This window comes from Sciurus vulgaris (genome assembly GCF_902686455.1).
Source record: "Sciurus vulgaris genome assembly, contig: HiC_scaffold_243_arrow_ctg1, whole genome shotgun sequence".
Taxonomy (NCBI): Eukaryota; Metazoa; Chordata; class Mammalia; order Rodentia; family Sciuridae; genus Sciurus; species Sciurus vulgaris.
This window is the reverse complement of record NW_027632813.1, coordinates 129,001-154,957: the sequence shown is the minus strand read 5'-3', so window position 1 is coordinate 154,957 and position 25,957 is coordinate 129,001. Positions and strand designations below refer to the sequence as shown.

The 25,957-nt window shown below is 47.4% G+C and overlaps 2 protein-coding genes and 1 long non-coding RNA gene across 11 annotated transcripts in view; 1 reads left to right on the top strand and 2 right to left on the bottom strand.

The window, feature by feature from the left end:
* Window positions 1-3,761: 3,761 nt before the first annotated feature.
* Window positions 3,762-7,259, bottom strand: LOC306652501 (ral guanine nucleotide dissociation stimulator-like). Of its 2 annotated transcripts, none has more exons than XM_079125361.1 (2): window positions 6,851-7,259; window positions 3,762-5,844 (listed from the first exon to the last, which is right to left on the bottom strand). In XM_079125361.1, the coding sequence occupies exons 1-2, from the start codon at window positions 7,102-7,104 to the stop codon at window positions 5,622-5,624; spliced, it is 477 nt and encodes a 158-aa protein (XP_078981487.1). In that variant the 5' UTR covers window positions 7,105-7,259; the 3' UTR covers window positions 3,762-5,621. The 2 variants fall into 2 exon arrangements, with proteins under 2 accessions (XP_078981487.1, XP_078981488.1); XM_079125362.1 differs by having other exon boundaries at window positions 3,762-5,439.
* Window positions 5,684-14,249, top strand: LOC306652502. Its single transcript, XR_013761428.1, has 3 exons — window positions 5,684-5,808; window positions 11,473-11,658; window positions 12,946-14,249. It is a non-coding gene; the product is annotated as an uncharacterized lncRNA (long non-coding RNA).
* Window positions 14,250-24,544: 10,295 nt separating this feature from the next.
* LOC306652499 (TBC1 domain family member 8-like) overlaps window positions 24,545-25,957 on the bottom strand; it is an 80,467-nt gene continuing 79,054 nt past the window's right edge. For all 8 annotated transcript variants that reach the window (XR_013761420.1, XR_013761421.1, XR_013761422.1 and 5 more), the window contains one exon: window positions 24,545-25,084. Coding sequence is in view for 1 of the 8 variants with exons in the window: in XM_079125358.1 (XP_078981484.1) it covers window positions 25,001-25,084 (84 nt within the window). In the remaining 7 variants the exon portion in view is untranslated. The remainder of the gene's footprint in view (window positions 25,085-25,957) is intronic.

Sequence of the window (25,957 nt, the reverse complement as noted above, 5' to 3'; positions counted from 1 at the left end):
CAGCTTTGGAGAGAATCAACAACGTTCCTCTTCTCTGAAGTGGCGGCATGGAGTGGCATGTGGCTCTCCACTGCTGGGCATGAGCTGGTGTGTTCATCACGTGGCCTTTGGCTCCCAAGCCTCCTGGCCTCTCCCACATGGGCTCAGGTACGTGCCTCTCTGGCCACCCTGCACCCCAGCCATGGATGGCTGCTCCACAGATTTGTGAAAACAGGCAGGCAGCAGAGCTCAGGCCTGAGGCCGAGGTGCACAGCTGGTGGGAAAGCCACATCACTTGGTCCTTTCAAACCATTTGCATTTAGTTTAGAGGAAACAGCTGAGTCACAGGAATGTGGCCCTGGGTCCTGTCCCATTAGTGACTGAGTGATGGACCTGGTGCTCGGTGCTCTGTTTAGTCATTTCCCTCTGAGTCTGGCCTATAACATTCTCATGAAGTCAGATCTGTCAGCCCATCACAGTGTGTGCTGCCTTTTTTGAGGCCACGTGTCAGGGTGTCATCTGGTAGGATTCCTCAGATGCCGAGCATCCAAACAGAGCCGTGCAGTAGCAGGCAGGAGTGGGCCATTCCCACAGCACCTGCCTCCAGTCAGGCAGGCCACACCTGGGGCTCTGAGTCTGACAATCCCAGGGCCTTTTAAAGGGTGGTCCTCAAAGTCCTAGTCCTGAAGATGCTCCCTGGCTCATGGTGACTTCAGTGGGTGTGTTCCCAGGACCTTCCCAGCATCTAACATGCATGAATCACTTTGAACAGTGACCCTCACTGAGAGTCCACCCCAAAGGTTGCCCAGTTTCGAGTCCTGTGAAGAGTTCCACATAGCTGGGCCTATGCACAGACCTGCCTTGCAGCATCTTGAGGAGTCAGGCAGGGATTCACATTTAAAGGCAGCCTTGGAAAATCATTGAGATCCTCTCAAAGGAAACACGCCAACAGTGTGGAGAAGCAGCTCAGGGTCAAGCACCTCTGGGTTCATGATACTTTATCTTATTCATTTATTTATTTGTTTGTTTATTTACTTACTTTTTCCTATGGTGTTGAGGATGGAACCCAGGGCCTCACACAGGCTGGGCAAGTGCTCTACCACTGAGCCTGCATTAGACTCTGGAAGAGATGAACATGCTTCTTGAACGTGACCCCCTCCATCCATTCAGTTCCACCTTGTGTCTTCCACAGATGAATGGCTGTTGCCCTTACTTTAGAACAAGGCGGGCAGGGGGCTCACAGGCGGCCACATTCAGTTTGTGTTCCTACCACCCTGGGAGTGGGCTGCTGGCCCATTTCACACCTGGGGAATATGAGGTACAAATGGCATGAAATTTCCAGAGACACACCTCTGCCTGACCCTGGATCTTCCATCCCTAACACTCAGGGGCACTTCCCCAGGGAAGGCAGCCTCCTCTGAGTACCCAGCATCCTCAATGTCCTTCCTGGGTCTCATTCCCAGGAGCTTCTATATCACCTTCTCCAGGGTAGCCTGTGTGTGTGTGTGTGTGTGTGTGTGTGTGTGTCCTCCCCCACAGGACCTTTCTGCTCTGCTGGGGACCTTATCTACAGCTACACAATGCGGAGGGTGGCACATCCTGGCACAAGGTTTGACTTGCCACTTTCCATGAGTCAACATGAAATTTTTCTTCTCTCTCTCTCTCTCTTTTTTTTTTTTCTTTTTGGTACCATGGATTGAACTCAGGGGCGCTTAACCACTGAGCTGCATCCCAGCCCTATTTTGTACTTTATTTAGAGACAGGTTCTCACTGAGTTGCTTAGCACCTCACTTTTGCTGAGGCTGGCTTTGAACTCATGATCCTCCTGCCTCAGCCTCCCAAGCTGCTGTGACTGCAGGCATGTGCCACTGTACCCTGGTGGCATAAAATTTTATTACTAATTAATAATTTCATTGCAATGAAAAAATTTGCATCACAACACAGGAGGGGCTTCCACAGGTGCTGGAAGGCTGGCCGTGCCCAGGAGTGCCCTCTGGGTCCCTAGAAGCATGGTGCTGTGAACACCTCAGCAGACATGGAGAGGAGTGAGGGAGCTGCCCACGCTGGGCCCGCACTGTGTGGAGCCACCGCCCGGTGGTGGCCCACTGCCTTTAGCTGTCCCAGTCTGCAGAGCACCTTGGCTGCCTGGAGCCTGCCGCTGGCCAGGGCCTACCCAGGTGCCTGCGGGAAGCAGGTGCTACCCTCCCAGGCTGCAAGCCCAGCAGAGCAGACCTGGACCCAGGGAAGGGGCCATCACTCTAAGGCTGTGAGGAGAAAAGGCTCTTGGCACTGGGTGTTCTCAGCGGAGGGCAGCTCAGGACCCCTGGGCAGCGCCCATCCAGGTGCTTCTGCACAAAGCTGGTGAGAGGCCTGGGTCTGCAGTGCACACTGGGTCCTGCTTCATCTTCACAAGGGCTGGAGAGGGAACGTGTCTGCCATCTGCTAATGGGAAGCTGAGGCTCGGACTGTGGTGGGCAGCCCTGGCTCGGTCAGATCTCCTTCCGGTGGGACTGGCTGTGTCCCCGCTGTGACAGCCAGGCAGAGGCTCCCCTCGGGCTGGGCAGATGCTACACAGCGGTCACCCCAGGCTAGATGGACCTACACATACAGCACATTGTCACTGCATGGTCTCTTTTTGGGACCCTCTCAAGCTGATCCTAAACCCATATCCACATATAGAAGGTCAGGGGTCTGCAATGTGCTGTAAGGATGATGGCCAAGGATTCCCCTGCCACACTGGAGAGCGGTGGTGATGCTGCTGTTCCTGAGCCAGGGTGCTCCTAGTGGCAGCAGAGGCAGCACTAAGCTGGAGTGCAGGCTGTGGGCCTCGCTGGACGAGCTTGGACCCCAGCTAGGGCACCCACCCTGCCTGCTGCCCCTATGGAAGCATGACACCAGACACATGGATGGGTGCAGGTGGTGAGGCCACAGGGAGAGGCTCAGACCCCGCACAGCCTGAGGAGGACCTCAGGGGAATGTCCTCACCTGCTGGACAGGAGACAGGTCTGAGGTCATCAGGCACCTCACAGTGCCTGGCGGAAGGGGAGAGGAGGGTGAACTGGACAACATGACCATCAGCAGTGTTGCCATAAAGAGGTGGGAAGACACCCACAGAGTGAGAAGGGGGCCAGGCAGATGAGTCCAGGGCTGATGGAGACCACTGTCCAGAGAGGGACTTTGACCATCCACTGGGACTTTGAGCACTGATGTCAGTGGGCAGCTGCAGGCCAGTAGGAGCCACCAGTCAGCAGGTGATGGAGCCCTTAAGTCTACAGGCGTGCCCGGGAGAGAACCCACTGTGGGTGAGGATGGGCAAAGACCTGAGCGGGTGTGTCAGGAGCAAATTCTGGATCCTCAGAGCCACCAGAGCCAGGTGCAGAACACAGCCTGCAGCCAAGCTAGGAGCACCCGTGGGACCTGTGGCTGGACTGAGGGGCACACCACTCCCTCCATGGCCAGTATCCAGAGGAGGTGACTGCCCTCAGGGACACCACCTCCTCAGCAGGACTCAGCCTGTGGAAACGGGAAGACCACAGGGTGACCTTGAGAGAGGAGCCCCAGGAGGGACATTGCCAGCCTAAGTGTGGAGAGCTGGCCAGGCTGGGCTGAGAGGGACGCTTGGTCACAGGTGAGGCAGGGAAGAGGGTTTCCGGGCTCCAGCAGGCCTGTCCCCCAGGGGTGGGAGTGGGGACTGCACAGGGCACCCTGTGCTCCTCAGGCTGAAGGTGGGCTGGGGCTGGGGAAAGACACATTTTATAATAAATCCACAAAGGAGGGGTGAGGAGAGCTTCACAGGCTGATGTTTATTCATCCCAAACAAAAACATACTGAGTCCAATAGCAATAGAAGGAAACTGTTAAAACATGTGAAGCACGTTTGCCAAAGCTTGGGGAAGACATGGGCTGAGTGCCCACGTGGCCTGCCACTCCATCCTGGAGGGCAAAGGCCAGCTCACTGGGCCCTGTCCACACACGTAGCTCTGGGGGGCACAGTGAGGGAGCAGAAGGACGCTGACCCTTTCTTCCTGGGCAATATGATTTTATAACTTGGAAACCTGCCCACTGCTTATTATGAGAAAGAGTTTTTGTTTTGTAGATACAAAGAAGGCAAATGTGCAACAATCAGTAGCTTTCTCTAACCCTGTTTCTCTTTTAAACTATGAAAAATTTCTCATTTCCAACAAAATTGGCAACAACTTATTAATACTAAAAAAATTCATAAAAAGGAATAGAACATTATTAATCTATTTGTAAGAAAGAAATACAGCCTATATTAGAATCCTAAAATCTATTTGGAAGAAAGAACCCAAACACTAATATATAAAGAAACATGCCCGTTTCCTTCGGGAAAACATATCATTGTGAAACTGGATTCCACGTCACTGTGTGCATGCACTGCAGTCCAGGTGGACACCAGTGGCTGCTGCTGTCATCAAGGTGGGCTTGAAGCTGTGACCTATAGAGGGGAAAAGTTCTGAGAGTCCCCAGTTCATCTCAGAAAAAGGTGGCAGGTGAGGAAGGACTGTGCAGAACTAACCCTTCCAGGGACCACAGATGGGGACAGGGATCACTCCAGGACAGGCCCACAGTGTACTGCTAGAGGAGGGGAGGTGGGTTCAGTAGCTGGCTGCCCTGGAACCACCATCAGTGAGCACGGCTCTCAGGAGGATCAAAGCTCTGAAGGTTGTTAACCATGGAGTCGCAAAAATCAGAAGGTGTGACCCACGTCTGAGTGGGGTTGTCTTCACAGGCAAGGTTGGGGGCCTGGAGGCTGGAGGGGAGAGGGCAGGGCCTTGACAACCAGGCAGGGGTCCACCCTGTCCACTGCAGCAGAGTAAAGGGATATTCAAAGGGGAGGAAAGGTAGCAGTGAACACGAACCAATGTCAGCCTCTGACGGGAGGTGGACACAGGTGGGAAGGAGCACTCTGTCATCAGCTAGGCAAACGTCCACCTCTGGTGACCTGGTGCTGTCAAAGATGAGGGAATGGCTCCTTCAGACCTGGCTGTGTGAGTGCAGGTCACTGTGACACACACCTATGGATAGCTGTGACAACGTAAAGAGACCTCTTCTCTTGGGAACAAGGAAGGAGTGGAGTGGGCTTTGCCTTGGTTCCTCCTAAACCTTCCCCCTCTAGCTTCTTGTTGTCTGCAACTGCTGCCACCAGAGAGGGAGGAGACTCGGTTTCAAGACATGTGGACACAGGTCTTGCCCTCCACAGCCCCAGGAAAACAGGGGTGAACATCCTCTGGGCTGGTGGCTGGCGGCTGAGATGCCTCCTGGGCCCCAGGTGTCCCGGTGGCCTCTGAAGGCCCTGGTGCTCCCTCTGCTGATGGTGTGCTGGTGGATCTGTTCTCCAGTTTGGATTGTGCATCTCCCCCCAGCTCAGCGGGTATGGCTGTGAGCTGTGTCGCCGGAAACTGGGGCTGTTCTGCTGGAGGCACTTCTGGTGGCACTGCAGCTGCAGAAGGAAAGAGCCCAACATGACCGCCTTGCCCTGGGCATTTTCTGCTTGCTGCCAGCACCTGCCCTGAGAGTAATGCAGCTCTTCTCCCATGGCAGGGGTCTTCTCAGACCAGGGCCACCAGGCTTGTGTGGCTCAGAACCAAAAACCAGTTCCTGTGGGGACAGCACAAGGTTTCCTCACACCATCATCCACCCCAGTGTCCTCATCACAGGCCCAGACTCACTGGGATCATGGTGCTCCAGCTGTGTCAGGAGTCCATGCACATGGAGGCTCAGCTCCGTCCCAGGCATGGTGACCTTCAGGAAGGTATCAAGACACCTCAGGGTTTTCAGACCTGGGGCCCCCAGGAAGTCTTCAGGACTTGTACGCAGCAGTGTTTGGATGATGGAGCAGAGGGTGCTGTGGAGGTGGGAGTGGGCAGGCAGCCATCAGCACCTGGCGCCTCAGGCTGGACCCTCCCAAGGCCCCCTGCAGGATGGGCTTCCCTCAGTGTGGCTTGGCAGACCCCAGGCAACAGGGTGAGGTGGGTGATCCTGAGCGATGTGTGTGGCCAGTGGTCCCCCAGCTTCTGTTCAGTCTCCATGTGGGAGAGTGTGGGTGCTCTGGCAGGATCGGCCATGTTGGAGGGGTCCTCACGGGGCCTGGTCCTGGGACCCCGGCCAATCCTCTGCTCCTTGGATCCCTGACCCTCCCCTCTGTGTCCTGCTACAGGCAAAGCCCTCTGCTGGGAGTCACAGCAGGGTGGACCTGGCTTTGCCCAGCCTCCTCTACACCAGACTCCCAAGTGCCCCATCTGGAGAAGGGGACCCTCCCTCTCCGACTAAAGACCACTCACTTCTTCACTTTAAGCTGCTCCTTCTCCTCTTGTACCCTGAGGTCTCCATCCCTAGAAAAGGCCAGGTGGGTGTCACCTCTTACAACCCAGGCCCCTTAACTCCTAGGTGCCTGGTGGGGTTGACCAGCTTCCTGAGAGTTGGGGCTCCTGAGTGCTGGGAGGTGTGTCTCCCTTCTCTTGAGTGACAGGCTACCTTGATAGATGAATGGACTCACTACCCTCTGCCTCTCTGTCTCCAGGCCCGGGACCCCACATGCATACCAGGGGTCCCTGTCTGGCTCCGTGGTGATGAGGGACCCTCCCAGAAGTGATCCACACTTTCCTTTTCTTCCCAAATGTGGAAGCTGCTTTCCTGTGGCCTCAGAGCATGAGGACAGCCCCAGGGAGAAGCTCAGAGCCCTGGGCCCCAGCCTGAGGCCAACCTGCCAGGGCTCCTTCTCCTTGGTCCTGCACACACCCAGGCAGGGTGGTCCTTGTGGCCCCTCCTTCCACAGTGATGGGGTTCAGTGATGCCTGGCCTCCCACACATGCTGGAGGGGGTGGGTCCCTGAGCTGGGAAAAGGGACGCACCTTCTGCTCAGCTGCTCCATCAGCTTGTGGGTGCTGGTCAGGCTCTGGTAGGTGTGCAGGAATTTGTGGACGAAGGCCTCGTTGCCCCTCTGCATGTCATTGGTGATGTCCTCCACCACAAGCACCTTGAATGTCTGCACCAGCTTGAACAGGTCCCCTGGTGCAGCTTTGCTCTGTTCCTCATAGTGTGGGCACGAAAGGGGACACTTCAACATGGAAACAGTGGCAACCTGCAAATGGTGCTGGTGGATCATCAAGTGAGATCCAAAGAGGTCCTGCTCTCTTTGTATCCTTCTCTCTCTCTCTCTCTCTCTCTCTCTCTCTCTCACACACACACACACACACACACACACACAAACACACACACACACACAGCCATGAAGGACTGTGGTCTCCAAGACAGGATCAGAGTGGGGGGCTCACCTGCTCTGGGCTGCTATGTCTCATTCTCCAGTTCCTCCTAAAACTTCGCCAGATGGGAGGGGCTGGAAACTCACCCAGCGCCTCCACATTCGGGACAGGCCCCTGCTCAGGGCCTTCCTGAGACCTGCACAGCCACCCGTCGGGAGACAGCAAGAGCTCATGGCTCTGGATTGCTCTCTCCACACAACTGAACAGACTGGGCTGTGCCCGGTCTCTGGGTGCCTGGCTACCAGGGTTCCAAGTTCTCTTTGTTCCACTGCCAGGAAGTGAGGTCACTTCCTGGGGTCCCCTTGCCTGAGGCACTTCCTCACAAAATGGGAGCCATCTTGGAGTTATCCGCTCCCCTGGCCTGTGACAGAAGTGAGAGTGGCCGACGCACACACCCTCCCTCCGTGCTCAGCAAAGGCCTGGGGAGCAGCTTCCCAGGAGTGGGAGGCAGATGGGTTCAGACCCTTCCCCTCCTTGGGCTCTCTGTGTGACACTGAATGAGCCATTGGAGTTTGCAAAGCCTCCCTAGCTGCCCACATGTCTTGCAGGGTCCTTCTGCCATCTGCTCTAAGCTTGTCCCCAGGTGTGTGGGTCATCACTCACCTGTATCACCTGGGGAGCCTCTAATGCTGGGGTCACAGGCTGGTCACTCACAAACACACAGATGAGGCAGTCACAGAGATGAGGGAGCAAGGACGACAGGCCACATTCCATTCTGAGTCCAACAGGGACCAAGGGAACGTCCCTGCCTTCCTGGCCATTTCATCTTCCTGTGCCAGGTCCTGAGCCTCCACCTGCCTCAGACCTGGAAACTCAGCACATGAGGCAGCTTCCTATTTTCTCATCCTCATATTGAGGCTCAGTGCAAGTAACTTCTCGCAGGTCAATTAGTCACTAACTAAAGATTCAGAGCTGGAACCAAGTCACATGCTCCCCAACAAACAGTCAGAAGTAGGATTTTTCCATTCCTCTCTGAGACCATGAAAGAGCTTCTTTCCCAAGACGAACACACTGTGTTTGCTTCTTCTGTTCTGTGTTCTTCTGGGTCCCAGGGATGGACCCCAAATGCACTTAACCATGGCCCCTCCTGGCCCTGTTTGTTTACTGTTTGGAGAATGGGCCTCTGCTCAATTGAGAGGGCCTCTCTCCTTTGCTGAGGCCAGTGTAGAACTAGTGTCCTCCAACCTCAGCCTCCCAAGTAACTGAACGAAGAGGAGTTTACCACCATACCTGGACGGAACAGTTCAACAATCAAAAGACGCTGTCTCAGGGAGTCTCCTCAATGGCACTCTAGGTATGGTCACTGCGTCTCATCAATGATGAGGCTGGAACTAAGGCTGTATCCACACTGTCAGCTGAAGGACAGCATGTCAAGACCCTGCCTGGGGAGAGCAGTGCAGAAGATCCCACTGCACACCTGGCCAACCTGCTGTCCCCAGGCTTGATGGGCCCAAAACAGTGACACAGGAGGACATGGAGGCTGCCGAGGGGCTTGCTTGGAACCTGCAGTGTCTCAACACTGTGCTGCTGCACTGCAACCCAGGCCCATCAGCATCCCCAGTGGCCCCTGACCCACTGCTGCCCAGGCCGCCTGCCTGGCCCCAGGCAGCCAGGATGGGTCTTTGGGTTTCCTGCTCCCTGACTCTCAGCCTCCTCCTCCCTGAGAGGCCACCCACCCACAGCCTCCTCCCCCAGCAGAGCGGGAAGGCAGTAGCCTCCACTCCTGGGAGGCTCCTCTGCTCTGCGGCTCTGCCCCTCTGTCCCTCCTGCTCTGGGCCAGGCTCTGGAAGCTGCATCTGGCAGTGACTCTGGGAGGCAGGGGCTGGAGACCTGCAGGCAGGGGCCAAAGAGCTCTTGGAGCTGCTCCAGAAATGGAGGCAGAGATGTGGGAGGAGTTCTAGGGACAGAGGAGGAGCTGCTCACCACCTGGCCCAGCACCTTGGGCTGATGGGAGGCGGGTGACAGAGGTTTGCAGTCTGGGCCACCTGGGTGATTCAATTTTAAAGGACACATTTTCAATTGGATTTCTACACAAAGAAGCAGAAGCAGTGGTTTATTGACAGAGCACAGAAAGGAAAAGGTTAGGATTGCCGCGATGCTCTTTCAGGAAAAACCCAAGTCAAACAGCAAAGTGATTCTAACTGCTCTGAGACGTCAAGGTGGTGTGACGTGACTGGGCATTTCCTCAGAAATGGAGAGAGGAAGCCAAGTCTGGGGCTGCCATGGATCACCCATGATTGAAGGTAGAGACTCAGCAGAGGGGCAGTGTGAATTGATCCTCTCTGGAAGTTTGTTTATTTGGTTATTTTATTTATTTCTTTATTTTGGTACCATGGATTGAACCCAGGGGCACTTAAACACTGAGCCACATCTCCAGCCCTTTTTATTTTTCTTTTAGAAACAGGATCTCACTTAGTAGCTTAGGGATTTGCTAAGTTGCTGGGGCCAACCCTGAACTCACCATTCTCCTACCTCAGCCTCCTGAGCCGCTTAGATTACGGGTGTGCACCCCACACCTGCTGGAAGTTTCCTTTTCTGTGTAGGAGTATGTTGTTAATATTTGATATCAGGAAGATGTTATGACCAGCAACCTGGAGTCTGGATCCAGATGTTCTCAGTTCACATCCTACTGTATTGTGTATTAGCTGTGTGGTCTTGCTTGGTACTTAACCTCTCTGAACTTCTGCTACAGGAAATCATTATAGCGCTTCGGTTTAAATGTGTCCTGCAAAATTTTAGGCATTGGAAAACTCACCCCCAAATTCATAAACTGATGCTAGTTGGAGGTGGGGCCTTTAGAAAGTAATGAGCGTTAGATGAAGTCAGAAGTGTGGTGTCCCCTGATGGCATTGGTGGTTTCATAAGAGGAGAATGGGAGAGCTAAGCCTGCTTTCTGACCTGGTGATGATGCCATTGACCACATTGTGATGCAGCAAGAAGGCCCTCCCCAGAGGCAGGCACCTTGATCCCAGCCTGCAGAAAAGAGAAAAAGATGTTTTTCTTTTTATAGATTACCCAATCTCTGGCATTTTGTTGTAGTCACATAAAACAGTCTAAATAAAGTATCTCTCTCATAGGTTTGTCATATGGATCAAATGGCTTCCTAGGCCAGGCATTCCTAACAAGCACCTGGCACATGGAAAGTGCTAAATGCAAGTTAGATGTCAATATCATTATTTTTTGGCTAGTACACAAAATAACACAAAAAAAGTTTTTCCTGCAAGCTGAAAATAGTCAATCTACCAAGGAAATCAGAAATGAGGAAGTCACAAAGTCTTAGATGCAGCTGTGATTCAAATATGTGTTTTCTGTGTCTTGACTTGATCTGGAATACTGAATTTTTGCTTAAACTGAGAGTAAGTGTTCTTGTATAAATACCTAATTGGCCGGGGCCAATTAGAGCTTAGGAGCCAACTAAGAAGATTCCATAACAGGACACATTCCCTTCGCATTTGAGTTTACACAGCTTAATCATTAGGAAAGTACTTTTTCAGACATCCTAGCAGGCTGCATCAGTTTCCCTAAGGGCCTCTTCTAATCTTTGAATACACAAATCATTCTCGTTTGAAGCACCTGTCATGTCAATTGGTCCAAAGCTCCCACATTGCCATCTGTCAGATGCTCTGCCTGTAATTACAGTTACTCTCCAGAAAAACTTCCATCCACTTTATGAAATGCTTCATCATTGGCAAGATTTTGCAGTGGCCCTTTGCAATCAACTTGCATAAAATTGGCACTGTACTCTCAGACACCGAGGGCACCTGGTCACCTGGGAGGAAGGATCCAGGAGAGACATTTGTGCCTGGTGGGGTGGTACCTTCCTGTTAGTGGGGGGAGATTTTGGTGTGGGGATACTTGTACAAGCCATGGCTTGGATGTCTTATGAGGACATCTGGTCTCCTAACACTGCTCTGTACAACATGGGCTCAGAGAATAAATTCTCAATTCATGAGACTCTGGTGTGATTTGAATGCAATGCTTGTGTTGGAAACATAATTCTCCAATTCACATATCGATGGTTGTTGGTAGAGGGACCATTAGGAGGCAATTGGGATTGGATAAGGTCATAAGGTTTCTGTCCATCAAAATAAGTATTTCTTGACTGACCCTCCAGACACTCAAGTCCTCCTAACTTACTATCAATATGCTAACCACAGGGCCACATATGGAGTGTGATGGTGACTTGGTCATCTCTTGTTTGTGTTTGACAGTAAAGAAGACCAGCACCCAAAGCAGAGAGGTGCTTCTCCTGGAACCAGAGCTGGTGTGTGTCCTAGGGAGGATGCTGGTCCAGCCAGATTCTGCTAGAATGCCACCTGTTCCATACCAAGTGCCCAGGGTTTTCCTCATGTGTGATTTGACAGTTTATTTGATCTCATGAGAGAGCAAATGAAAAGGTAGGTAAGGTCACTTTTGCTACTTGTTAGGAATTCAATTTAAATTACTGAGGAAACTGTACTGGGATGTGTATTTTCTATATTTTTTCCTCATTTCTTCCAAGGTAACAAGACTCCTCACCATTTGGGGGATGACATTAGAACTAGAATCATAGATTTGAAGATTTGGGGGTGACCCTGGAGTCCAAGCCTCTCCCCCACATAGTAATGTGATAATATGTACTTTTGCTAAGTACTTCCTGGGCACCATGTGCACTGGTCCAAGTACTTTATGTGCTTTATTTCCTGAGGTAACCTGCACCAAGTTGTGTTCCCAGTAATGTTCATCTCACACAAGCTCCAAAAACTATACTTGGTGGCCCCACATCATGAACAGAAATGTCACTTTAGAAGATCCTTCTCAGGGAAGAAAAAATCAAAACACACAAGAGCATACAGTGGAGTCTGGGAAATCTTACAATTAAGAAAATCATTGCATTTTTTTTTTTAATCATTCTTTCCCAAACCAACTTTGCTCATAAAATCCTTGTTTTCTGATCTATCAAAATGTATGAATGCATTCTACAGTCAGGTAAACCTCATTAGAACAAATTTTAAAATTTAATAAAAGAAAACCCTGTTTTCTGCAATCCTACTGGTCTCTCACTCCCATCCCAATTAGCCAGAAAGCTCAATCTCATATTCATATTCACCAGCATATTTTATAAAGATGGAGAGAGCTGCTGGTACCTTCTAAAGGGTTATTGATGAGGCTTGCTGAACACTTTCTTCAGCAGGACAATGATGGCTGAGGTTCTCTCATTCTGTTAAGAGATTTACAATTCTCTAGATGAAGCTTCAAAGTGAATCTATGGGGTATCTTCAAACCCATCACTTGCCCAGCACCCTAGCTGCAAATGCATTAGAATCGATATCTAAACAGCTGCAAAGGTGTGGGCTGACCCTGAGGGTCCTCCTGTCCCTCCTTGCAGTCCACTTGGGATGTTATCTGCAAGGAATAAACAGGTCTCAAAGGCTTGGCCATCCTGGTGTGACACCAAACAGCTGCTCAGCAACCCTTGAAGAAGCTCTCATCTTTCTCCCATTGCACTTGGAGCTTCCTGATGGGCTTCTCTTTGAAGTTCAAGAGGACCCTGCAAATGGGTTATGTGGAAAGGAAAACCCAGAGTCCTCTCTCACGGAGCCACCTTTTCCATGAGAACAGCGTCTTTGGGGAAGAAGTCCATGTGTCTTTGTACTCATGGTAACCACATGACATTTATAAAGCATTTATTGTGTTCAACACAGGAACAAGGACCATCTTGTTTTACGGCTCATGACAACTGCAACTTTATAGATGAGGAAACTGAGACTCAGAAAAGCTAAGTGACCTGTGAAATGTCACAGAGCACATAAGTTAGGGGTTAGGTCTTTGATCAGTGCACGACTGATGTCTTAGTTTCCCAACTGAGTGGAACAGTGGAAATAGGCATCAACTCTTCAGAGAATACCTGAAGCTGGAATTGGGACTGATAAGGTTGGTGACTTCAAAAACTTCTGTCTTCTGTAGTGATATGGGCTTTCCTCTCCCACCTCAGAATGGGTCCCTGTGTTGCCCATCACAGCAGAATGTGAATGTCTGCCTGCTTATGCTCACAAGGCTGCAAGCTCCTTGAGGCAGACACTGGTCTATTAGCCTTTGGCCTGATGGCAGTGACCAAAACGACTACCACTTTCAAGGAGCTTATCACATACCAAACCCCATGGCTGACATCCAGCCAGTCATGATGATGCTGCCCCTTCTGACTGCTTATTCCAGCTCAGTAATTACAGCATGACCCAGCCAAGCACAACCTAAAGTACCTTTGCCTGTCTTTGCCCCTGACTTCTTGTGGCCACCCGTTGAGGTGCTGTGATTGTCACCTCCATTGTACACATACAAAAACTAAGACTCAGAGAGGCCAGATCATATTTGCCTAAAGTCAACCAGTCTGTCTCTGGTGGATCAGCCCAACTGCTTCATCGCTTTCCTTAGGCATTCAAGAACTATAAACTGAGCATAATATTTATTCTTCATGACTCCTTAACAAATTAACTCAAAATCTAGTGGCTTAAAACAAAAAAAAAAAGTTTAAAAAAAATCTTTTATGAACTCATTTTGGGGGATCAATAATTCAGGAGTGACTTGGTGGGGGGTCATGCTTCAAGATTATTCATGAGGCTGCCATCAAGGTGCTGCCTGGGGCTGCAGTCTCATCTGAAGGTTTAACAGGTGCCAGAGGATCAACTTTCAAGGCAGTTCACATGGCTGTGGGCAGGAGGTGTCCACTGTCCTCTGCATGGACCTCTCCACAGGGCTGTTCAAGAGTCCTTAGGTGGCAGCTAAACTCCCCAGAGCAAGCAAACCAAGGGAGGACTCATGGAAGTTGTGGGTTTTATAATCTAGTTCAGATGCTGTCCATCAATAACCCATTGGTTATCCAGGTCAGAGCTTTTTAGTGAGGGGCAGGACCTGCACAGGGCATGGTTCACTGAGGATCATCTTGGGGGATGACTGCCATTAGCACCTTGTTTGAGTGACAAACAAACTTAGGTGCCTGAACAATAGAGAGCCCCCAGTCTAGAGTGGGTGACAGATAAGACTTAAATAGGATTGGAGACTAAGGGGGAAATTTCATGTTTATCTTAGAATGTGGGATGGAAAAAGGTATAATCATCCTTCTACTCTGTTTCCTAAAAGCCATTGAGTAAGGATTTAGGTCCTCTGTCAGCCTCAGCTGGAAAATGGAGATAATAAAAGTAGCTACAGGATATAAAAGTGTTGAATATATTGCAGATTATGAGATAGCTATTTCTTTGTTTTAATTTATTTTTATTGTAAACAAATGGGATACATGTTGTTTCTGTTTGTACACAGAGTAACAGAATACCATTTGCATATTCATACATTTACATAGAGTAATGATGTTTGATTCATTCCTTTATTTTTTCCTCCCCCCCACCACTTCCACCTCTCTTTTCCCTCTATACAGTCCCTCCTTCCTCCATTCGTGCCCCCCTCCCACCCCCCATTACGTGTCATCATCCACTTATCAGTGAGATCATTCACCTTTTGGGTTTTTGAGATTGGCTTATCTCACTTAACATGATATTCTCCAATTTCATCCATTCACCTGCAAATGCCATAATTTTATTATTCTTTATAGCTGAGTAATATTCCATTGTATATATATACCACAGTTTCTTTATCCATTCATCAATTGAAGGGCATCTAGGTTGGTTCCATAGTCTGGCTATTGTGAATTGAGCAGCTATGAACATTGATGTGGCTGTATCTCTGTAGTATGCTGATTTTAAGTCCTTTGGGTACAGGCCGAGGAGTGGGATAGCTGGGTCAAATGGTAGGTCCATTCCAAGTTTTCTAAGGAATCTCCACACTGCTTTCCAGAGTGGCTGCACTAATTTACAGTCCCACCAGCAATATATGAGTGTACCTTTTTCCCCACATCCTCTCCAACACCTACTGTTGCTTGTATTCTTGATAATCACCATTCTAATTGGGGTGAGATGGAATCTTAGGGTAGTTTTCATTTGCATTTCTCTTATTACTAAAGATGGTGAACATTTTTTCATATGTTTGTTGATTGCTTGTAGATCTTCTTCGGTGAAGTGTCTGTTCATATCCTTAGCCCATTGGTTGATTGGGTTAATTGTATTCTTGGTGTAGAGTTTTTTGAGTTCTTTTTATATTCTGGAAATTAGCGCTCTATCTGAAGTATGAGTGGCAAAGATATTCTCCCACTCTGTAGGCTCTCTCTTCACATTACTGATAGTATCCTTTGCTGAGAGAAAGCTTTTAGTTTGACTCTATCCCAGTTATTGATTCTTGCTTTTATTTCTTGTGCTATGGGAGTCCTGTTAAGAAGTCTGATCCTAAGCCAACAAGGTGAAGATTTGGACCTACTTTTTCTTCTATAAGATGCAGGGTCTCTGGTCTGATTTCAAGGTCCTTGATCCACTGTGAGTTGAGTTTTGTGCAGGGTGATATAGAGGGGTTTAGTTTCATTCTGTTGCATATGAATTTCCAGTTATCCCAGCACCATTTGTTGAAGAGGCTATCTTTTCTCCATTGCATATTTTTGGCAACTTTGTCTAGTATAAGAAAATTGTATTTATTTGGGTTTGTGTCCATGTCCTCTATTCTGTACCATTGATCTAACTGTGTATTTTGGTGTCAATACCATGCTGTTTTTATTACTATTGCTTTGTAGTATAGTTGAAGTTCTGGTATTGTGATAGCCCCTGCTTCATTCTTCCTGCTAAGGATTGCTTTAGCTATTCTGGATTTCTTATTCTTCCAGATGAATTTCATGATTGCTTGCTCTATTTCTGTGAGGTACATCATTGGGATTTTAATTGGAATTGCATTGAATCTGTATAGCACTTTTGATAGTATGGCCATTTTGACAATATTAATTCTGCCTATCCAAGAACATGGGAGACCTTTCCATCTTCTAAGGTCTTCCTTAATTTCTTTCTTCAATGTTTGTAGTTTTCATTGTAGAGATCTTTTACCTCCTTGGTTACATGGATGCCGAAGTATTTTATTTTATTTTATTTTTTTTTTTGAGGCTATTGCTAATGGAGTTGTTTTCCTCATTTCCCTCTCAGCTGTTTAGTCGCTTTGTGTAAAAATGCTTTAGATTTATGCATGTTGATTTTTATACCTGCTATTTTGCTGAATTCACTGATGAGATCTAGAAGTTTTCTGGAAGAGGTTTTTGGATACTCTAAATATAGAATCATGTCATCTGCAAATCGTGACAGCTTAAGTTCCTCTTTTCCTATTCGTATTCCTTTAATTTCTTTAGTCTGCCTAATTGCTCTGGCTAGAGTTTCTAGGACAATGTTGAATAGAAGTGGTGAAAGAGGATATCCCTGTCTTGTTCCCATTTTTAAAGGGAATGGTTTCAGTTTTTCTCCATTAAGAATGATATTGCCCATGGGCTTAGCATAAATAGCCTTTACAATGTTCAGGTATGTTCCTACTATCTCTATTTTTTCTAGTGTTTTGAGCATGAAGGGGTGTTGTATTTTGTCGAACGCTTTTTCTGCGTCAATTGAAATAACCATATGATTTTTATCCTTAAGTCTATTGACATGATGGATTACATTTATTGATTTACGAATGTTGAACCATCCTTGCATTTCAGGAATGAACCCCACTTGATCGTGGTGCACAATTTTCTTAATATGTTTTTGGATACGGTTTGCCAATATTTTGTTAAGGATCTTTGCATCTATATTCATCAAGGATATTGGTCTAAAATTTTCTTTCCTTGATGTGTCTTTTCCTGGTTTGGGTATAAGAGTGATATTAGCTTCATAGAATGAGTTCGGTAGGGTACCCTCCTTTTCTATTTCAAGGAATACTTTGAGAGGTATTGGAATGAGTTCTTCTTTGAAGGTCTTGTAGAACTCGGCTGAGAATCCGTCTGGTCATGGGCTTTTCTTGGATGGTAGATTTTTAATGGCTTCTTCTATTTCATTGCTTGATATTGATCTGTTTAAATCATGTATGTCCTCCTGGTTCAGTTTGGGAGGAGCATATGTCTCTAGAAATTTGTCAATGTCTTCGATAGTTTCTATTTTGTTGGAATACAGATTTTCAAAGTACCTTCTCATTATATTCTGTATCTCAGTGGTGTCTGTCATGATATTTCCTTTTGCATCATGAATTTTAGTAATTTGAGTCTTCTCTCTCCTTCTCTTTGTTAGTGTGGCTAAGGGTTTGTCTATTTTGTTTATTTTCTCAAAGAACCAACTTTTTGTTTTGTCAATATTTTGAATAGTTTCTTTTGTTTCAATATCATTGATTTCAGCTCTGATTTTAATTATTTCCTGTCTTCTACTACTTTTGCTGTTATTCTGTTCTTTTTCTAGGGCTTTGAGCTGTAATGTTAGGTCATTTAGTTGTTGACTTTTCATTCTTTTCTGGAATGTGCTCCATGCAATGAATTTTTCTCTAAGTATCTCTTTCATAGTGTCTCAGAGATTTTGATATGTTGTATCATCGTTCTCATTGACTTCTAAGAATTTTTTAATCTCCTCCCTGATGTTTTTTGTTATCCAGGTTTCATTCAATAGTATATTACTTAGTCTCCAAGTTTTCGAGTAATTTCACTTTTTTATTTTGTCATTGATTTCTACTCTGGGTCCATTATGATAGAACACAAGGCAGTATCTCTATTTTTTTGCATTTCCTAAGGGCTGCTTTGTGGCATAATACATGGTCTATTTTTGAGACGGTCCCATGTACTGCTGAGAAGAAAGTGTATCCGCTCATTGATGGATGGAATATTCTATGTATGTCTATTAAGTCTAGGTTATTGATTGTGTTATTGAGTTCTATGGTTTCTTTGGTTGGTTTTTGTTTGGAAGATCTATCTAGTGGTGACAGTGGTGTGTTAAAGTTGCCCAGAATTATTGTGCAGTGGTCTATGTGATTCTTGAAATTGAGCAGGATTTGTTTGATGTAAAGGGAGGCACCATTGTTTGGGGCACAAATATTTACTATCATTATGTCTTCCTGATTTATGGTTCCTTTAAGCAGTATGAAATGTCGTTCTTTATCCCTTCTGACTAACTTTGGCTTGAAGTCCGCTTTATCTAAGGATGGAAACCCCCGCTTTTTTACTGAGTCCATGTGCATGGTAGGTTTTTTCCCATCCTTTCACCTTTAGTCTGTGGATTTCTTTTTCTATGAGATGAGTCTCTTGCAGGCAGCATATTGTTGGGTCTTTCTTTTTAATCCATTCTGCCTCTCTATGTCTTTTGATTGATGAGTTTAGGCCATTAACGTTCAGGGTTATTATTGAGATATGATTTGTATTCCCAGTCATTTGGCTTATTTTTGGTTTTTAAGTTTGCTTGGTTTCTCCTTTGAGTGGTTTTTCTCTAAGGTATTTCCTCCCTTTGCTGACCTACATTTTTTTTTTTTCATTTCCTCCTCATGGAATATTTTGTTGAGAACATACTGTAGTGCAGGCTTTCTGTTTGTAAATTCTTTTAACTTTTGTTTATCATGGAAGGATTTTATTTCATCTTCAAATCTGAAGGTTAGTTTTGCTGGGTATAGGATTCTTGGTTGGCAACCATGTTCTTTCAGAGCTTGAAATATGTTGGTCCAGGCCCTTCTAGCTTTTAGTTTGGGTTGAGAAGTCGGCTGCTATCCGTATTGGTCTCCCCTATATGTAATCTCATGCTTTTCTCTCACAGCCTTCAAAATCCTATCTTTATTTTGAATGTTAGGCATTTTCATTATAATGTGCGTTGGTGTGGATCTGTTGTGATTCTGTGCATTTGGTGTTCTGTAAGCCTCTTGTATTTGATTTTCCATTTCATTCTTCAGGTTTGGGAAATTTTCTGCTATTATTTCATTGAATAGTTTGTTCATTCTTTTGGTTTGTATCTCTGTGCCTTCCTCAATCCCAATGATTCTTAAATTTGGTCTTTTCATTATGTCCCATAGTTCTTGGAGATTCTGCTCATGATCTCTTACTATCTTTTCTGTTTGGGCAACTTTATTTTCAAGATTAAGTATTTTGTCCTCATTGTCTGAGGTTCTGTCTTCCAAGTGGTCTAGTCTGTTGGTAATGCTTTCCAATGAGTTTTTTATTTGGTTTATTTTCTCCTTCATTTCAAGGATTTCCATGTTTTTTTTGTTTGTTTGTTTGTTTGTTTTTTGAGAATCTCTATCTCTTTGTTGAAATGATCTTTTGCTTCCTGCAGGTGCTCTTTCATCTTATTGGTATTATCATTCATTGCCTGCATTTGCTCTCTTATCTCATCCTTTGCTTTGCGAATCATCTTAATCATGTATAATCTGAAGTCCTTTTCTGACATTTCTTCTAACATACTGTCATTGGATTCTATTACTATAGAATCTAGATTTGTTTGGATCATTTTCTTCCCTTGTTTTTTCATGTTGTTCATGTACCTTCCCCTGTAGCGCTGCAGATCTGGGGTATTGCAGATTTCCTCCTATAGGCTTATAGTGGCCCTATAGGTTTCCAAAACCCTTTCTTTAAGGGGAGATCAATATTAACAGTGCCCAAATCAGACACTATGCAATCCTAGACCAAACAGCTCCTATGGGGACAATAACAAAATTGTCATAATAAAAAAAATGAGTTCAAATATTATCTTTGGTAAAACAAACAGGTTTGCAAGAAGGTCTGCAGTTTCTAATGGAGGACAAAGAGGATGCAGAGGGATGTAGAATGTGACTGTTAATGGGATAAGAAAAGAATATAGAGAAGTTCTAGAAAATAGAAAGGGTGAGAGTGTAATAAAAAAAATTGGATGTTAGCATGTAAAAAAGGAGAAAGAAACTCTGAGGGAACAGGTAAACAAAAGGAAAAAAATGAAGAAAAGTAAAGAAATAAAAACTTAATTTTTCTAAAAAAGAGAAAAAAGAAAATCTACTGTATAACAGTCATATACTAATGAAACCTCCCAGTGTTCAGCAGCCTGATGCATGAGAGGTACTTGACAATGAGCTTAAAGCCTCCAACAGACGTCTCAGGATGGGATTTGCCCCACCCAAAGATCGGAGCTCTGGCTTTCAGGATTATCCAAGATGACCCCTCTGGCTTCGAAATGTGTTGGTAAATGGGGAGCTGCAGCTCAGGGGTGGACGTGGTCAGCTGGAGGTCCTGGAGCCGGGATGCAGTTTGTCCGGCAGGGGTCCTGGAGGTCCAGTGTGTTTGGTGTGGTTGTGGGATCCTGGAGGCCGGGTGCAATCAGTCGGTCTGGGTTCCTGGTGATAGGGCACAGTCAGTCAATCTGGGGGTCCTGGCAGCAGGAAGCAGTCAGTCGATGTGAGGGCCCCAGAGGCAGGGAGTGTTCGGTTGGGCTGAGGGATCCTGGAGACAGGGCTCAGTCAGTCCTGCAGGGGTCCTTCAGGGCCTGGCTGTTGTCTCAAAATGGCAGCAGCCACGTGTAATCAAACCTGCAGGTACTGTCACAGTTAACTTCCAGGCAGCAGCAGGCAGCTGGTGCTCCACTGGTGGTTGGTGATCAGTTTGCTGATTGTTGTCAGACGATCAGGAGGTGAACCTCGAGCATTGGGTGATGGATAGGAGTAAGGCAGGCGATGGACAGGTGAGAGGCAGGCAAATGTCGGATGATAGACACCTGACAGTGAGCAATCTGCTCTCAAAAAAATGTGTTGATATGCTGGCAGACTGTAGGTCATCACTGCAGACAAATGGGTAAACACCAGGAGATCGATAAGCAGCCAAAACTGCCTCACTGAGAAACAGATATCCTCTGCTTGAAACCGACATTACGGAGCGACAAGGAATGCAGCCTCCCTCTAGTCCGCCATCTTGGATCTCCCCCCTGGGTATTTCTTCATTGAAAATACACAACATAAAAAGGCTCTCAACATTTCCAAAAGGTATTTTAATGCAGGTAGATTCTTTTTTGAGGCTTCTCTAGCTTATGGTGGTCATCAGTTGTGTCAGGTACTTTCTACATTCATTCAACAAACATTTATTGAGCGTCTACCATGTGCTCTCATCTCTACTCCCCTGTGCTAGGCACTGGTAACACACCAGTGAACTAACAATCCTCCTTATGTTTTCATGATCTGCTATATGGCCAGCATGCTGAAACAGTGGGCTCACGCATCCCGTTCTCAACTTTCATGGATCCATCTTGGGCCCCCTGTATTTCTCAATGTATTAACCAAAACCAGAAATGCTAGTTATGGGCAAACAAGCTGTTTAGTCACTACACAGCCAGGAAACAGGAGGAGTGAGCAGAGAGATCTCAAACCCCTAAATCCATTCAGTGGCATAGCATTCAATAAGAACAGTTGTGGCATGAATAACCCTGCCTGCACCCCAAGACATGGTGAAATCCTGACCCCTGGCATTGGGCCCGTGACCTTATTTGGGGAAAGGGTCTATGCAGCTTTCATCAAAAAAAGGCCACATTGGAGAAGGGTCTCCTCTACTGCAATGTCATAGGTAATCTGGGTAAGACAGAGAGATGGGGGCACACAGAGACACAGAGAGGGTGTCACATGGAGACCAAGGCAGAGACTGGAAGGGTGCATCTAGAAGCCAAGGAATACCAAAGATGTCCAGTGGCCACTCCACATGGGAAGAATCAAGAAGAGCCTCTCCTCTAAGCCTCAGGGAGATCCTGGTCCTGCTGAGTCAGTCTGTGAAGGAATGTCACCTGCTCAACTGATCGGTTGGAAATTTCCTGTCCCAGGAAAAGGAGGCTCTGAGCCTCTTATGACTATAGAATAATCAGATCTGCTTAGCAAGGGGTGGGAACCAAAGAGAGTTAGAGGACATTATTTCTCCACTCCGTTCAAGTCAGCAGACATCAGCTGGTTTCCGACTTGGTCTCACACCCTACACATGCCCAGTTGAAGTTGTAAAAATGTATGGAATAACATCTCCACCCTTAATAAATACACATTAAGAAGCCATAGGAGTTTGAGGGTGTGGCTCAGGAGCAGAGCCCTTGGCCAGCATGAGCGGGGCCCTGGGTTCTCTCCCCAGCACCAGAAAGCAAATGAAAAAGGGAGCAATATGATCACTCTAAAATAAAGTGCTGCAGGGAGAGACAAATGCATTTCTCAAACCTTCTTGAGAGAGGCGCCAAGTTCCGAGTCAACAGAGGAGCAATGGATGGAGAAGATAAGGGATAGACCCACAGCCCCCTCCCTTCAGGACTCCGTGGCCCAACAGCCTCCAGTAGATCCAGCAGCTACCCATCACATGGCCATGTCCTGTGGAGGATGATATGGGATTTCTTCTCCCAATGTCCGTCTGCCCTGGACACAGAGGTGGTAGCAATGGGCATGGGATTGGCACTCATCCCAGCCCAGGGAAGTGGCTCCCTCAGAGAGATGGAGGAGTAAGGAGCAGGAGACCAGGAGACAGATGGGGAAAGAGCTTGAGGGGAAGAGAAAAATGGTCCAAGAGAAGAGAAGAAAGAAGGAGGAGGAGAAGAGTGGGATAAGAAAGAGAGGGGAGGAGACAGAAAAGGAGAAGGCAGAGGAGGATAGGGCAGAGCAAACAGAGGGGAGGGGGTCCAGCAGCTGCTTCCACCTTCATTTGCAAAGGACCTGCCGAGGAGAGAGTGAGGGGGCCCTGGGCACCTGCTGGCTTCGGGACAGCATTGGGCGGTTCCATCATGTTGTAAAACTCTCTGCCTTCCATGGGGAGGACTGGCCGAAGGATGTATGGTGAGAATGGCGGGCAGGCCTTGCCACTATCTAGAGAGAAAGAGGAAAGATGGGCAGAATGGAGAAGGACAGGAAACACCTGCCCTGGGACAGTCATGGGCTACAGGAGTGAGGATGAGGTTGGATTGGCAACCATGTCTCCAGACCCAGGAATTTGGTGTCTGCTGGGCTGGGACAATGAGAAACTGAACAAGACTCCTTGCAGGTGCAAGAGATCCCAGGAGCAGCCTTGGAAGGAGAGGAAGTGAAGAGCAGAGGGTAGGGAGTGGAGCCGCTAGGCCCTGGAGCATGTGCCATCCCTAGCAATTCTGCCAAGAGCTTCAGACATGGGGAGGTTGAGCATTTCCAAGGGCACACTGTCACCAACCCAAGCCATCTTCTAGCTTCAATGCTGGCGATCCTTTTTCTCTATCAGAAATGTAAAAACTCACCAGGCATGGTGGTGCCTACCTGTAATCCCAGCAACTCAGGAGACTGAGGCAGGAGAATTGCGAGTTGGAGGTCAGCCTCAGCAACTTAGCAAGGTCCTAAGCCACTTGGCAAGACACTGTCTCAAAATAAAAAATAAAAAGGTCTGAGGATGTGGCTCAGCAGTTAAGCACCTCCAGGTTCAATCCCCAGTACCAAAGGAAGAAAGAAAGAAAGAAATGCGTGAAGGGAAACATGCATGCACCCCGGCCTTCAATCCAGGGTTCCACCTCTGGGAAACAGTGGAGGCTGAGGCCTGATCGTGGATGTGAATGAATCCTGGGTCTCTTTGGACATAAGGTGGTGGACACCTGGTTGTTACTTATAAAGTCAGGTCTTGCTGAGGGGTGATACACTCAAAATAGCCAATCTGGAAGGGTCCTTGTCTTGTCCTTTCCAGATACGAGGAAAGAGTCAGGTTTCAGGCAGCGGATTACTGCAGGCCTGGCTGAAGCTTGAAAAAATCAGCTGTCCTGGAAGGAAAGGAGCCAGCTGAAAGCCCACTGCCAAGGGATCCTGGGAAGAGCCCGTGCAAGGAAAGGCAGGCTCCCTCTCCAAACAAACCTCACTTCTGGGGCACCAGGAAGCCCGCTGGGGCTGAAAGGAGGCAGCCCCGAGGGAGGCAGAAACAGCACGAGGAGTCCCAGGTGGGGAGGGTAACAACAGCTCACCAGGTGGCCACTTTCACCTGGAGATCTCAGGGCTGTTAACCACCACACAATTAATTTCCTCAACACCCACTGCCCCACCAGCCCCTGAGGAAGGAGTCATTATCATCCCTTCTGAACAAGGAAACCAGGAGGTGAGGAGGCTGGCTCAAAGCCACAGAACACATGTAAGACAATCTACTTTTAAAAACAGAACTCACATATCAAGGTACAGGAAAAAAGAGTGTGCAAGAGTGTTATTCATTTCTCATTCACAGAAGTGAGCTGAGCATCAAGTCTGTGTCACATGACTCTTATTATGCTTATAAGACACTACAAGCAGATTCTATGAAATGCTAAGGTAATACAGTACAGTCAGGCACAGCATATGTGCACCTCCCAGCTACCTGCAAGCCTGAGGCAGGTGGGTGTCTTGATCCCAGGGTTTTGTTGCCCAGCCTGGGCAACAAAGCAAGACTTTCACTTTAGAAAATGAAAGCAGGTGCTGGGACATACATAGCTCAGTATCAGAGCACTTGCCTAGCATGTGTGAAGCCCTGGGTTTGATTCCCAGCACTGCCAGAAAGACAGCCAGGTGCTGTGGCACATGCCTTTAGTGCCAGTGACCCAGGAGGCTGGAGGATCCCTCCTTGCTCAGGAGGTAACTTAGCTAGTCCTTGTCTCAAAAAGCAAGGTTGGGGTGGGGGGCGGGGCTCAGTTAAGAGCTCTGGCTTCAATCCTCAGTAATACTGCTACTAATAAAGATAATGTAAAATAGTGCAGGTGATACATTTTTAAACAAACATGCTAGTCCCAGATTTTTTTGGGGGGTGTACCAGGGATTAAAGTCAGGGGCACTTGGCTACTGAGCCTCTTCCCCAGCCCAATTTTGTATTTTATTTAGAGACAGGTCTCACTGAGTTGCTTAGTGCCTCGCCTTTGCTGAGGCTTCCTTTCAACTTGTTATCCTTCTGTCTCAGTCTCCTGGGACACTGAATTTACAGGTTGGCGCCACAATACCCATCCGAGAATTATTGTGGATACAGGGATAGGCAGTAGGCTAATGCAGAGGAAAGGGGGAGAAGATAAAGTCATATATGTTAGCTGATTCATCATACAGATAACAAGTGAAAAAACATGATAGAATAGTAGCAATAATTAATTTTTTCCAAATATCATCATCCTAACACAATTAGGTTTAGTGACAATCCTTAGTGTCCAAAATTAAATTATTTCCTTTTCATGTCAGAGAATGAATGCCATATTGTAACATTTCCTTCCACTTATTTAGCCATAGCATTTTCGATGCCTTTAGAATTGTAAACAGCCTCATTTCTATGTCAGGCCTGGGGCTACTCTTTTCCAGCTATTCCAGCTCTTCTGCCCACACTAGTTTCATCTACACTTACACTGCCTAGTTCAGTTCATTAAGTGACTGCTCTGTGAAAAGCCCTGCAATTAAGCAGCACAAATAGGAAAAAAAAAAAAAAAACTACAAGCAAATAAGCAACACCAACTTGGCGGATCCCAGCCCAGAAACAGACATGGCGTACATTATAAGGGGACAAGGAAGGCGTATGGACATGACCAATGTGAACTGGGTTTTGAAGGACAAACAGGAGTTTCTAAAGAGGCTAAGGACAGAAGGAAAAGCACGGTGCTCATTTGGGAAAGCATTTCAGAAAGAAGGATGGCCAAGGTTAGGCCAGGGCCCATTCCAAGCAAGGTCAGGAGAGGACTGAGCACACAGGGCGGGATACTGAGGCATCAGAAGGAAGTCTGGTGAGACTGAAAGAGAAAACAGCATGTGCAGGAGGCTGGCCACAGAAGACATTCAGGAGGAGGCCTCCCACTGGCTGTACTTGGAGAATAAATGAAGAAAACCACACATACGTGTGCATCTCCCATGCCACCCAGCATGGGCTCTTGAAAT